Genomic DNA, 15,407 nt, shown 5'->3' on the forward strand with positions numbered 1-15,407 from the left:
TATGTGGAAATCATTGAGGACAATTAGTTAATATGATATAATTTAACATAACTCATTTGCTATCATAATATAGTAAATCATTCAATAAATATGAGCTGCACTTAAATCCCATATTTCATAGTTTGAGAATTCAAGGAAATTTTTCTGTCAGGGAAATGAGAAATTTGTATTACCATTTAAATGCCCATCTGTTCTCAGGAGAGAGGATAAATTGTTTTCCCCTTGGTTTCTCAGTTTATGAACATGAAATTTATGCTGTCATTTTTTAGTAGATGACAGCTCACTTATAATGCCACAGAAAATATAGAGATTGCTTAGTAAATGACTGGAATTCACTACTCATTAAGTTCCATTCTAGTCCAGTTACTTTACAACTGCAAAGATAGGGAAAAATACAAAATTTTTGCTTTTTTAATCCAATAAAAATATTACTTTTTATTTTTTAAAAATAAGTGAATCATTCAGTTCCTGGACCTGGAAGTAGAGTTACTATAGCAAAATGGTTTGTTTGCATGGATTGTTATGTTTTTATTATAAACTGTTTTGTTCCTAAGTTTGGCTTCTCTTTTATCTACTATTTTCTGCTTGATTTTACTATATAGTATTAAGGAAAATAAGAATAGTGATGGGCTTCCCCAGAGTCTAATGTTTAAGACTCTGCTCCACTAAGGGGACACAGTTGGATCCCAGGTCGGGGAATTAGGATCCTGCATGCTATACAGCACAGCCAAAAAAAAGAATAATGAGAAATTTTCTTGGTAACATAAATTCTTAAGCAATGTCAAAAATATGACAGTAATGTCCTGGGTGGTCAAGAAAGAATATGTCATTTTGCCAAGCTAGTCTAGTGGTGATGGACTAAATAATTTCAAAGCCAAAAAGACAAACATTTTGTTACATTTTCATTATCATGAGGAACATTTTTAAGTACTCATTTGTTTGATGTAATTGCTAAGTACTTTATAAAGGATGCTAAATGAATATGATTCCTGTTTCCTGTTTGTAAAATTGTCATTTTTAAAGCAAAATTGTAAGTTAATGGATTATAATCATGCAGGCAGTGTTCTTTAAGGTCATCCAAATGAACACACCTAAAGACATCAAGTACGTTAATGCTTAAGGAAGAAACTTATCTTCCAGTGATTCAAAGGCAATCGAGTCAGGGAACTTTGGGAATAGAGTCTAGTAAAAATACTATTGCTCTTATTATGATTTTTGAACTTTAACAAAGGAGGAAGGTGGAATTTCATAAACATATAAATAGAATGGAAAAACTAAATACTTCCATGAAATGAGATTTTGAGACAATTTGGAGGTGACAAATTATGGACATGGAATGCTAAGGAACACCAAGAAATGTAGTTTGAGTAGGTGATAGAGTTAGGGAAGAAGAGTTGAAATAAAATCTGTCACAAAGTACTGAAAAAGAGAAGGCAATCTTATGTTTTGTTGGCACTGTGTTAAGAAACTAGTAAAATGTCTTGAGATGGAGCTACCAAATAATTAGAAAGAAGGGAAAGGCTAGAAAGTCCCTGCAGACAAGTTTGTGCGTTCTAGACACTACCTAGCAGAGACTTATGCCGCTGACTGGAGCAAATAAGAAAGTAACGTTTCAAGAGTTAGATTGTCCTTCAGGAGTAGTCAGCTGATCAGTCATCCGTTCTCCCTCCAGCTCCTTCCCCTCATTTGTGATATATCCGTCCGACATTACGCTTGCACAGTGACAGTGAAAAGCTTTTGTTGCTGCTGGAAGGGTGGACTTTCCAATGCTGGTTCGGTATATTGTGTCAAGATGTAGTACTCAACCGCATAGACTTTCAGAGTTGGCAGAGAGCATAGTAAAAAAGACAACCAGGGGAGACAAACTGAAAGGAAATGATAATGTACCTTTTTCCTTTTCTTAGGCCTAGAAATCCCTTTATATGAATTCTCGCTTCTTCCACAGAGCAGAAACAGAGGCAACAGTTTTCAGTTACCCTTTAAAAAGAAGTTCTTAATTATATTTATTACATATTGTATTAATTGTTTCTGTAGCTAGAGGAGTTGGCCTTTTGTATGTAAACTTCCAATGAAAAAATTTCCGAGTTTCTTGAAGGCAGCCATTTTGTGTTCACTGTTTTTTTCATATTAAAAGTAAATCAAGAGAAAAAAACTGATATAACTTTAATGAGAATTGAGAATCAAGTGACATAAAGAAAATTAAAGACTTTTAGAAGAATAAAATAGTTGAAAGGGACATGCAGTTTCTCTAGATATAAAGGCAAGATATCTAAAACTCTTAACTCTTCCCCAAATAATTTACAACCTTAATACAATTTCAGTTAAAATGAGAACTCAAGATAAAAAATAATATTAATTATTTGAAGAAAACCCACAAAAACAATTAAAAATGAGTAACAAGAAAGTCTAGAAAAATTTGAGTAACAGCATAGGACTGGCTCTATTAAACCATGTTATAAAGTGAAATCAATTTTAGAAACAAGCTAAGAATTTACAAAGCTAAATCATATGCTTAGGAAAGTGAAAGTGTAAGTCTCTCATTAGTGTCTGACTCTTTATGATCCCATGGACTGTAGCCCGCCAGGCTCCTCTGTCCATATAATTCTCCAGGCAAGAACACTGAAGTGGGTTGCCATTTCCTACTTCAGGGGATCTTCCTGGCAAAGGGATCAAACCAGGGTCTCCTGTATTGCAGGTAGGTTCTTTACCATCTGAGCCACCAGGGAAGCTCCGAATGTCTAGGAACTTGAAGCTGTTAAGTGGATGAGCTGAGATTTTAACTCAGGCTCATATTATGCTAAAGAATGTGCTTTTTATAATTTACTACACTGTCTCCAATAGCGTTCAATTAGTTTAAACATGTGGCACTAGAGCAAAAGAGACAAGAAATATATTAAGAAAGGAAAATAATCTAGAACAGATTCTTTAATCTGTGGAAATGCATATCATATTATAAAAGAAGCTCCATAAATCAATGCAAAGTGTTAGCTTGTAAACAATTGAAGCATTTTTTAAAAAATTAAATCTTTTTCTCCAATGACCAAAAACTACTTCCAGATATGTTAAGTGCACGTGTGCCTGGTCGCTCAGTCGTGTCCGACTCTTTGCGACCCCATGGGCTCTAGCCTGCCTGCTTCAGTACCTAACCTTATTATGCTGAAAATAAAAATAAAAACAAAGTTTTTACTGGTAGGCATATTTTGTGAAGGCGTCTTCAAGGGATAGGAATCTAAATTGACCCTGAAATCTTGGTCAGGGTTTGGTTAAAGGAAGAAGTCCTGGTATCAGGAATGCAGGAGGGGGAAAAAAAAAAACAAAAACAGGGAGATAGGAGGAATCCCAGATTTGTCCAAGGAAACAGCCTAATGAAGGAAGTGAATTTATATATATGCTTGTTGCTCTTCCCTAATCCATCATTTCATAGGCTTGGCCTTTGACCAGGAGATCCTGTGTTTAAGAACAGAGAAAGCTACCACTGCACAGTTGGTTTTGATAGGTTTCAAAGGCCCATATATTTCACACTATTAATTTTGTGTGCCCCAGGTTTTAGGTTAGGACTTCATAAAAAACATTAAAAAAATAAAAATAAAAAACCCTCCAGTTTCTTTGAATCTTGGGTAAAATTGCATATTCCTTTTTGAATATGCACCCAGGGGGTACTGAGTTTGTGCAGAAAGCAAGGACTGAATTAGTATCAAGCTGAGCCTTGATCACTTTGAGGTGTTTCTTTTGTTGAATGCCAACATTGTCAAAAAAGTGCATTTGCTGTGACAAATGAAAAGAAAACATTTCTCATGAGAGGAAGATTATGGAAAGCTTAGTAGCAATAATGTGTGCATCTAAAACTGCCTCTGTTTCTTCCTTTCACTTTCCTTGAACCTCCGTTCTTTTTTTTTTTTTTTTTCCCACCCTGTCAATTTCTGTAGTTTAGCCTCAGTGACAATAGACGAGAATACATATTCTGTAAGAAAGCCAGTAATAGACGTGGCTTCATTGATGTATTTAGAGGCCAGCAAGTCTGTTTGCAGTTCTTTCAAAAGCTGCTTTTGATTTTTTTTTTAATAGTATGTTTAACAAGTAGGAGCTAGAATAATGAACGTTAAAGGAATAGACTTTCATCACTGAGCTTGCTCTGAAAATAAAAGTGTCCATTAAATAGTTTTTCTTTGTGTTATACTGCATTGCCTACCTTCAGACCTTACAGTGCTGAAAGTACCAGATGTGTAGACACACAGATTATATGTATGACCCCGCTGCGCTTTTCTCTTATGTAATCCTCAGGCAGGAAGAAAATAGGGGAGGTGGGGCAGAAACAGAGTGCGGTATTTTCTCTGTGGATGCGGTACACTTGACTGTGAGTTTTTAAGGTTTGCTTCTGTTTCTGTTTTTTAAATCTCTCTGCCTTTTGCTAGCCATTTGGCCCTGGGCCAGTTAATCACCAGTCTGGTTTATAGTTTGCTCCCCTTGAATGTGTTGCATTGATATAATTTTCTCATTTCTTAGCTCATGGCTGATATAAAGCTATATAATTCTTTGCAGAGAAATATATCCTTAAATGCAGATAAAATTCTACATGTAGTAAAAATGATAACAGATTTATTGAGATATAGTTGAGAAAAGTCTCACAGGGAATATTGTGGAGAATAAATGCCAAGTGTGGGAGTTTTGTGTGTGTTCTCTTTATAGCTCCTATTAGGGTATGTATTCATTTATTAGCTCTAGTTGTATGTACTGTGCCCTGTGTTCTTATCTTCTGAGGTTACAAGTGTAGACTTGCTTTTTTCCCTCCTTGGGTGACACAAGTATAGATTCTGTTTTTTTGTGTGTTCCTTTGACATTGGCCCTAATATTTGTGAAGAAGGTAGTTTTATATAACCAGAGCATGCAGCTAATTATTTTTTACTTCTAGAATTGCAGTCCATTTTAATTTGAGTCTTTTATCAATAGAAGATTTGTCTGTATCTTTAATAGAAATATATTCTTTCTCTGCAAGTAGATTTTCTGATTTATCTGAAATAGTATTAATTTGATGCCTTTGATGTTGCTTTGAAAGCAATATTTTAAATAGCAACTATTGTTATTCAATACTGAGTTACCATGGTAATAAAGAACATTCACTTGATTTAAACTTTTCAAAAAAGGAAAATGTATACTCTGTATCTTTCTAGTTAATTTTTGGATGTACTTCTGAATTTGCACTATAATTCTCATTTTTTGAAGTAATTTGTTTCTTCTAAGATTAGTGTGCATATTTCTTTTCCTAAGAAAATAAAACACCAAATTTTAACAAACCATTAATCTCTTTGAATCCCTAGGAGAACAGCTTTTTTCTTGCCCTCATTAAGTAATTTTGTAATTATATTCTAAATTCTTTTTCAAGCAGATAGGGAGAGGAAAACTTTTTCTTACTCCCCTTCTAGATTCTTTGGCTGGCTGAATATTTAAATTAACATAAGCCAGATTAATGAGAAAAGAATTTTTTTTTTATTTTATATGTATGAAAGAAAAAATGAAACTCAGCTCCTAAAGAGATGAAGCCCCTGGCAGTTAGGAATTGAGGCTTATATTCCATGATGAGCTGAAGAGAAGTGTAGCTGTAGCGTCTTCAGAGGGGAGGAAGAAAATTCACAGGAAGATGGGAAGAACAAATGTTTGGTAAATAAATGATTTCCATGCAATGCAGATGATTGTCACATATAAGAAGTTATCTCTAGTAATACCTCTCTTCCTGGTAAGGCCCCTTATCTAAATTCTTTTATGTAGTTACGGGGAAGGTAAAAAGCTCTTCATGAGTCTGTTCATCCTTGATTCTTCTGGTTTGAAATAATCCACATGCCTAAGTGCCACATTCTGGGTTGGCCTGCCCTGAGCCCCATTGTGGCTGTAATTGCCTTGCAGTTCTTTTGTTGTCCTGGCATTTCCTTGTGAAAAAACAAGGCTGCCCTTGAGAAGTAAAACTTGTTTTTTTTTGTTTTTTTTTTTCCTGTGTGTGTGACAAATAATAGGTACTTAATGGAAGTTTATTGAGTGAGTAAATAAATGAATAAAGGATGCTTTAACTGATTATATGTAAGACAGAAAAAATGCTAGCAAAATTATTCACTTCATCTAATGTAAATAAGAAGGACTTCTTTCCGGCTTATTTCACTTTTTTACAAAACCTCCCTGCCTCTTTTGCTTTTTCTTCCCAGTGTATCGGGCAAAGTTGGTGGATCTGTCCTTCCAGACCATTAGAGTAACACATTTGTCGCTCACTTGTTTGCAGTGTACATCTCTTTTAATAAGATATATATCTTCCTTACTAGACCTTTAGTATATTGAGGATCTAACTTGGTGCCTGATATTTACTACATGATCATAAATGTTTGCTGAAAAAATAATTTTAGATATGCAAATTTTGCTTGTGTATTTAAATAGTCCTTCTTAAATATTATGGGAAAATTAACTTGTATCTTCTCTTTTAAGAGGCAGGTGTGTGTGTGTGTGTGTGTGTGTGTGTGTGTGTGTGTGTGCATGCCTCTGTGCTGCTTCTGCATCAGTGTTACGTCTTCCTCAGGAGGTAGAGGAGTGGAGAGTGTTACAAAAGCTGTAACGCAGGGAGTGTGAATGACAAATACCCTTGAAGCTATGTGTATGTGAGAGTACACACAGCTGTCTTTGAAAAAAAAATATTATTCATATATAAATTCTCTTTAAAATACAAAGCAAATATAGATAAAATAAAAGTTAATGCCTTTTTCAACTTCCATCTCAAATCGTTAGCCATATTTATCCTTGATTCTTTGGTATATATGTTTCCAGACTTCCTAGGTATATTATAAATGAAGTTATCCAACACCTTGGAGAGACTGGAAAACTGGAGAGAACATATTATATGATGACTATCAACTCCTTAATGACATTCCATGAAGGATGATTTTACTACAGCTTTGGGAAATACATTGGTGATAGGCATTCTATAACCCTTGATAGAGTCTGTGGTGACAGTTTGCAGGCCAAGAATGACAAGCAAGAGAGGTTGTCATTAAAGCGTGTTCTTGAGCTTGGTGGAGATGGTGATGTCCCAGAGAGGCAGGAGTTGCTGCTGCTGCTGCTAAGTAGCTTCAGTCATGTCCAACTCTGTGCGACCTCATAGACGGCAGCCCACCAGGCTCCTCTGTCCCTGGGATTTTCCAGGCAAAAGTACTGGAGAGCGGTGCCATTTCCTTCTCCGAGGCAGGAGTTAGGAGACAGCAATTAACTGATAGAGTCAGGATGGGTGTGGTTACCATTATGGGCAGCTTGTCTGGACTCATGGTCAGAACGGACTCACCTGGCGAGACCTCTGGAGCTAACTAACTGACCATGGTACTCTTAGGACTCAAATAGATGGGCAGCCTAGAGGGTCGTACTTGGTTTGTACGAATGAAAACTCAAGGATTTGCAAACAAAGGTATAACCCAGGTCATCTGTGGAGGGAGTCACAACCCTTCATCCATTTCCTAGATCTCAGTCCATTCATAGATTCTGAACCCCTTGAAAAAGTGATGGTCAAGTTCCTTTGAGGAAAAAAATAGCCTTCTACATGTCAAAAATTAAATTGTAAAATGATCCTCTTACCCCATAACCATTTGACAGGGTGACTGTGCATGGGTGAAAGAGAAATATTCAACTTTGAGGGAACTAAACGTTAACTCTAAGGTGACCCCATTTTCTGAGGAACCAAAAACCTTACTACAGTAAACCAGTGAGGTCTTGTAGGAAGTTAATAGAGTTTTGGCTTTTGTCTCTGTCACCATAGGCCAGTGGGTCTTTGAATCCACGATAATTTCAGAATGCACGAATTAAATAAATATACTTAGCCACTGTCAGAATCTTCTTATCCATATATTCACAATATATCCCCCCTTTTTTGTGTTATTTTTTCTTAATTTGCTCTTGGTGTTTTGTACTTTAAGGTAAAAAAACGAACATTTCTCCTGTCTTATTGTTAGTCTTAAATTTACCTCTTCATTCATGCCATTGTTTCTTCTTTAACAGGTAGACTCCATTCTTTTTGTATTTGCATAAAAATCGTTAAAGTGTGTGTGCTTGAAGACGGTCACCCCAAGTCCGTACCTCATTAACCAGAACAAGGACTTGACCAGCTTACTTCTCTCTGTATAATTTCCTTTCTAAGGAGAAGGATGTCTTTGGGAACTATTCCTGGATTTTTGTGATGTAGTAAAGGGGGTGAGAAAAAATGATTAGACAGGTGACAGAGAAGAATTTTCATGGGGAGGGACTGAGTTTCATTTTTAAAACACGAGCAAGAGGAAGAAGCAGCAACAGGGAGTTGAGTGAAGAAAGGAAAGATAGGAGAGGCTCGGGGAAGTGAAACAAGTGCCTAGTCTTCCTAACAGGAGAATGCAAGCGAGGGACTCTTGGGAGATAAACTTAGCCTTACAGTACAGAATGGGATATACAGTGTAAAAGAGCTTACGATGTTTGGGGACACTCAGAATGCACCTCAGTCTTCTTCACCTCATGGATTCATGGTTAGTTTTTGAGCAATTCTGTAAAATTGGAATAGCCTTATTAACTGTTGATGAATAGCTTGACACAATGCGCAAAGACCAGACCACCTGGGTCCTAGTTATTATACAGTCACTTTTTTTCTTGACATTGATCACCTACTGTACTTTCTACATATTTCTGTGTTAAATTATCATTGGACATAAAATAATAAATAACTTCAGAATTAGATGTTGATTCATCCAGAAACTTGAGTGTTTTCATGTGTTCAGTGAAATCATCATGGCTTTCAGGATGGATGGTAAAATAGAAACATTCTGTTCTAGTTACATGTTCATCACCAACTTTCTTGAAAAAGACAAATTTAATATATGCTTTAAAATTAATCATTATCTTTTCTTAGCTTATTACTGTTGAAATGAGTTACTATGTTTCATGATAAAGGACAAAACCGCTCTATAAGAGTGTTCAGGGACTTCCCTGGTGATCCAGTGGTTAAGACTTCATCTTCCAGTGCAGGGGTTGTGGGCTCAATCCCTGGTCAGGGAGCCGACCTAACTTAGCACATGCCTCAGGGCCAAAAGACAAATATAAAACAGAACAATATTGTAACAATTTCAATAAAGTCTTAAAAACTGGTCCACATGAAAAAATATCTTTAAAAAAGTGTTCCAGCTACTCTCTACATTACAGTGTTTAATTTCTATTTCCTATACATTTTCCATATCAATCTAATTATAATTTTATGCATTTTCCACTGGCACGTGAACGCTTGATGGTTATATGCATCTTAGGGACTACAGCATGGGGCATGGTGCAACTGGCTAGTATACCATGTGACCTGAAAGGCCACTTGCTTATTTCTCCCACCATCAGATTACTTGATATTACTTGTCACAGGATATGTGTGTTTGAGGGCATATCTGACAACATGTCTTCTTAACAGTGAGCACCTGTATTGCAATGAAGGTTACATTAGTTACATTACCTCTGGAAAGGGAATGGCTTGCTTTGACTTATCCATCTCACCCAGTAGTAACCAAGAGCATGGCAGAGGCTCTAAGTACAAGGGACTTCCTTGGTGGCTCAGAAGTAAACAATCTGCCTGCAATGCGGGAAATGCAGGAGATGCTGGTTCCATCCCTGGATGAGGGAGATACCCCAGAGAAAAGACTGGCAACCCACTCCAGTATGCTTGCTTGGAGAATTCCATGGACAGAGCAGCCTGGAGGGCTACAGTCCCTGGAGCCGGAAAGAGTCAGACACAACTGAGCAACTAGCACTGTGCACAAAGTGGAAGTCTGTCAAGCCCACCTGGTGCGGTTGGGTTCTCCAGAAACACACTCGGAGAAGTAATTTGTGAAGTAACATGCTTATTAGGGATCAACACCTGTGAAAGGAAGAAGACGGCAGTGGGATTGGGTGGAGAAAGAAACCGAACACCATGTAGTCTCCACAAACCCTCAGCCAGAGTGGTGGGAAGCTCTGCAGTGAATACTGCCCATCAGCGTTGCCTGTGTACAGCTCAGCCACCCCAGCCTTCTTCCGTCCCTGGCTCCGAGCTGTTTGGTAAAAAACATTTCCTTTGTACCTGAAGCTGACTTGGATGTGACTGATAGCTGGAGGCTACCAGCTGACTCTGTTTTTTTCTTTTCCTTTTTTTTTCTTTTTGTTTGTTGTAGTGATAAGGAGAAGAGTTTTTCTTCCCCCTCATTCCAGGGATATATTTGCATACTATTTTGTTGTCATGCAAAATTTTGTCACATTTGTTCCTTTTTGCACGTTGGGGAGGATTGCAGATTCCTTATTTTCCACCAAAAGGAAAATGAAGAATTTGAGTCACATTAAGTGTACAAAAAAATTGAAATTAGGATTGGAAAGATTATTTTTTCTTGTCTTTGTTTACGAGTAAATATGTACATTGTCTCACGATTGGTCGTCCAGGGAACCCAAATTACTGTAGCTGTGTGCAGCATGTCATACAAGCCTGGTCTCCTCAGAATTCCTTTGTTGATTGAATGAGAGAAAGAAAGTGTGGGTGAAAGGCTACAAAAGCTTGTGTTAATTAAGATATGTCCTCCGCTGGTAGAAAATCATGATCAGACATTATCACATCATTAGTCAGCTCATCAAAATACCACTTTGCAGAAAATCCTCCAGTTCTTTCCAGTGGCTTTAATGAAATTGTTCTAAGAAGCCCTGTGAAGGAACTAAGCTCTAGTTTTTGGATAATTGCCATTTTCTTAAGAAATAGACTTTGGGCCTACTGAGAAAGCAGCTCAGCTGGTATGATATTTTGCTCCAAGGGAAGAAGTATTATTTTAAAATTTTGGCTATTTAAGCAAGGCAACATCAGTTTATTTTTGTCTTTTCCTTAGCATTAGATAAATGATGGAATACTAATTAAACAGTTGAAATCTAGGAGACTAAAGAAGCATCAGTGTAAGCATTAGAAATGATTTTTCATATACTTGGACTTTTCTGAGGACAACTATCATTTATTTTTATTCTCATAAAGAAAAATTGTCACCATACTTTTATGGGAAAAAGTTAATTATTCACACTTAGAATTTATACATATAGTGATAAAAATAGAAATTTTAAAAGAATAATTTTCAGGTACTGTGGATATTTTCTATTTGTGTGTATGTGAATTTTTTTGACCTAATTACTCAAGGATCTGCATGTTCACTTGGTATCCCTTACAGTTATGATACTCAGATTAAAGGATGCTTCAGATATAGGAATGTTGACTATAGACTTCATAATTTGGGCAGCTTTATAAATGATCTCTTATAGGCAGCTTTTGTTGTGTATCTAGGGTGGTGGTTTTTTATTTTTTCATTCTATTAATATAATGTCATCTCCAGACATGTTCTTCCAGATTTATAATCAAATGGGCTTTGTGCTTATGTAAACAAGGATAATCTATAGCTGTATTATATTATGCTTGTTTTGTACTAATTATGTTTTTTCTTTGCATTTAAATCAGCTTGGGAATCACTCAGGAAACTTTAACTTATATTAATTTTTAGCACCCAAGAATCTGTCATACTTAATATTGTTTGATTGAACAATTCTTCACTTGATGTGTAAAGTTCATGTCTGCTGTTGGGTTTTGGTCTTATTTTTCAGGACCTATTTTGGAAAAGGCAAACTTGGAGGGCAAAAAACACTGCAAATCTTTCATTAAGTGGGATGCTACATAAACTGGGTAGTAGTCTGAAAAGCGAGGGTCATGTCATCAGAAAAATTTAGTAGTCATTTCATTGAAATAAACACTGCTTCTGTTGATAAAGATGACAGCATATCAGTTAATGATAGAATTTGATTTTAAAAACTATAAACTCAAAGAGTAAGTGTACCTGATGGAGAAAAATAAAGTATGCTTTCTTGGATCTGTGGTCTATAGGGTTACAGCGGCTTCTGTTTGAATTTTCTTAGCTCCTCCCCAAGTGTATTATAAGAATTGTCAGAGCAATGGAAACAAAATGCAGAGTAGAAGCCATATCTGATTCCATATATTTTAATAAATATGAAGATATAATCCACATCCAGCTTCTCAGCCATACTTGGTAACCACTGCTCATGATGTTTACAAATGTTTATTCATTGCTCACAAAGGTTTATCATCTTGTTCTTCAGTAGCCTAGAAACATTGACTGTCATCAACTGTCGATTTTAAGCACTTTGTTGAAATTACTCACCTTCAGTTAGTGATGGATTTACTGCAGTGTGGAGTTTCAGCTTTGTACTCTGTCTCAGCCTGATGATGTGACTCTGTCAAGGCTAGAGGACAGGTCCCCTGGGTTTTTATGGTTGATCAATGATGACCAGTGGAGCTCTTCTAAAAAACATGATTAACCTGAGCAAACAATTTCATGTATCCAGTAAAAATGGAAATTCAAAATAGCCTTCCAACTAATATATATCCAGCAACTTAATATATATCAAGTAATGTTCTATATCCTGGTGGTACAATACCCATCTACTAGGAGAGGGTTGATCAGTCAGTCACCTCAGTCGCTCACTCGTGTCTGACTCTTTACAACCCCATGGACTGCAGCAGGCCAGGCTTCCCTGTCCATCACCAACTCCCAGAGCTTGCTCAGACTCATGTCCATTGAGTCGGTCATGCAATCCAACCATCTCTTTCTTTGTCATCCCCTTCTCCTCCTGCCTTCAATCTTTCCCAGCATCAGGGTCTTTTCCAGTGAGTCAATTCTTTGCATCAGGTGGCCAAAGCTTGGAGTTTCAGCTTCAGCTTGAGTCCTTCCAATGAATATTCAGGACTGATTCCCTTTATGATTGACTGGTTTGATTTCCTTGCAGACCAAGGGACTCTTAAGAGTCTTCTCCAACACCACAGTACAAAAGCATCAGTTCTTAGGCACTCAGCTTTCTTTATGGTCCAACTCTCACATCCATACAGGACTACTGGAAAAATCATAGCTTTGACTGGATGAACATTTGTTGGCAAAGAAATGTCTCTGCTTTTTAATATGCTGTCTAGGTTGGTCATAGCTTTTCTTCCAGAGCAAGTGTCTTTTAATTTCAAGGGTGGATAGATAAATATACATACTAATAAAAATGTAATGTGATAGATTCCGTGAGCATGTAAGCACAGAGTGTCCTATGAGTACCTAGTAGGGCCATCTATTCCAGATTTGGCAGAAAGAGAGAAAGAAAGAGGAGGGGTCAAGGAAGCCTTCCCTAGGAATGACTCTAGAGATAATTACCATCTAATCCTAGAAATGTGGGATCAGTATTAGAGTGACAGGTTACTCTATCAATACAGATAGCTTTTTGTTGTAACTGTTTAAGATGGAATTGAGGAATCTTCTTTTCTCTGCACTCTTTCATTTCCTTTTCTTTTCTGTTTTCTGTCACACTTTCTCTCTACTTGTCTCTTTCTCTTCCTCTTTCTTTTCTTCCCTTTCTCCCTCTTTCCTTTATTATGAATTCATGAGCACAAAACTATATTAATCACATTCTTGGTTCATAACCCAATGTCATCATTGGATAATTCCTGGCTCTCATTCATTCACTGATTTATGATGCTATAACAAATACATATGGCATTATTAACAATTGCATACACTTATCTTTTTGCTTTCTCCTATTTCTTCCCCTTACTCCTCCTAAAATGTAATCATTATCCCAAATTGGGTATATTATAGCTTTTTGCCCAGATTTTCCAGGTTTGCTCTGTTGGGCAACATACCCAAACAACACACTGCTTAGTTATTTTTAACTCAAAAAATAATATTCTTCTATGTGTAATCTGCTGATATTATTTTTCACTCAAGATCCTACTAATATTATTTACTGTGTTTTTATTTGTAACTGAATTCATTGTCTTACTTCAAAGAATATATATTCCATTGTGTGAATATGCTACAAATTATCCTTTCTCCTGTTGGTAGACAACTGAGTTGTTTCCATTTATGGTGTTCTGAACAGAGCTACCAAGAATGTTCTTTTTCTTGCTGTCTGAGACATATTTGAAAGTTTCTGCAGAATATATACCAGGCTAATAGGTTATGCAAAATTTAAGCTTAAAAGATAATATCAGTTTGTTTTCCAAAACTATTGCATCAACTTGCATTTCTACCCAAAATATATAAGAGTTTATGTTGATACAGTCCTAACATTTGGTCCATGAGATTAATTCCTATCAGTTGAATGCCACATAATGTGAATGCTGTCTTACAGTGTGTGGTTTAATTCTTATATCCCAGGTTACTAATGAATTTGTACATCTCTTTGTATATTTATTGATCATATATGTTTCCTCTAACCTTTCAATTATAAAATTTTAGTATTAGTTTATACTAATGAATACTTGCTATATTTATATGCACAGTTGTTATGTCATTAAAGTGAAATAAAGACCTATTTTAGTACATTAAATGGTAAGTAAATTTCTAGTATAAGAAATGATGGCAAATTTAAAGAATAGGAAGTAATTTTATTTTGAAATTATTTTATGACTTTTTTCATAACTTGATGTTTATTTTTCTTTTGACAGAACGATTTCGAGACTTACTACTTCCTCCATCTAGTCAAGACTCCGAGATTCTGCCCTTCATTCAATCTAGAAATTATCCCAAGTAAGCAATAAGAGCTCCCTAGATATTGTGAAGGGAATCGGTATAATGATAGGCAAACTTTGGGAGGGCAAAACCAAAGTTTCCATTTTTAGGATTTCTGAAAAAGTCTGAATAACCTAACTAACTAGGGCATCCTCCAGCACTGTAATGTCTGAGGTTCTTCACAGGGGGGTCAGAGAAAAAAGCTTGCTGCACACGTGTCCCAGCTGTGGTTGGGAGCTGTTGCCAAGTGCAAGCCACAAGGAATCTGCATCAGTGTCTGGCTGTGTTTCTTTTTGCCTGATGGTGTATCAGCAGAGTCAGATATTTTGTGAATGATCCCTCATCTGGTATCTGCATCAACAGAGTCAGGTACTTTGTGGATAGTCATTCATCAGTTTCCTGTTTTCTATACATTAATGTAACGATTAATTTATATTTAATAAGTGGTTTTTAAAATGAAACATGCTAGATAAGGTTTTTAAAATTTTCATATATTCTTTGCGATCTTGGTAATCCTTTCTTAAATGGGCCAAACTTTTTCTTAATATGCCTCATCTTCCCAGAGAATAAAGAAGTACCAGGTTTTTATTTTGTTTCCTCCCTAAAAGCTGATGTGTGCTGGCATCTTGATCCTTCTTGCAGATGCTTGAAGTACCCTCTACTTTTTGAATAATTTGACTGTCTTTACTAGCTAGTATGCAACAGGCTAAGAATCAATAAACTATTATCTGAACTAAAAAAAAAAATTCACCATGTTAAAGAATTAGAGCTTCGTTTACACATATTTAATCAAAAGTTGGACACAACTGAGCAACTTCA

At 36.2% G+C, this 15,407-nt stretch overlaps 1 protein-coding gene across 3 annotated transcripts in view; it reads left to right on the plus strand.

The window, feature by feature from the left end:
- The window catches only part of NOX4 (NADPH oxidase 4), a 185,104-nt gene that overhangs the window by 114,308 nt on the left and 55,389 nt on the right, over positions 1-15,407 (plus strand). For all 3 annotated transcript variants that reach the window (XM_060404224.1, XM_012101598.4, XM_027959403.3), the window contains one exon: positions 14,525-14,606. In XM_060404224.1, coding sequence (XP_060260207.1) covers positions 14,525-14,606 — 82 coding nt within the window. The remainder of the gene's footprint in view (positions 1-14,524; positions 14,607-15,407) is intronic.

This window comes from Ovis aries, chromosome 21, assembly GCF_016772045.2.
Source record: "Ovis aries strain OAR_USU_Benz2616 breed Rambouillet chromosome 21, ARS-UI_Ramb_v3.0, whole genome shotgun sequence".
In the NCBI taxonomy this organism is placed as follows: domain Eukaryota; kingdom Metazoa; phylum Chordata; class Mammalia; order Artiodactyla; family Bovidae; genus Ovis; species Ovis aries.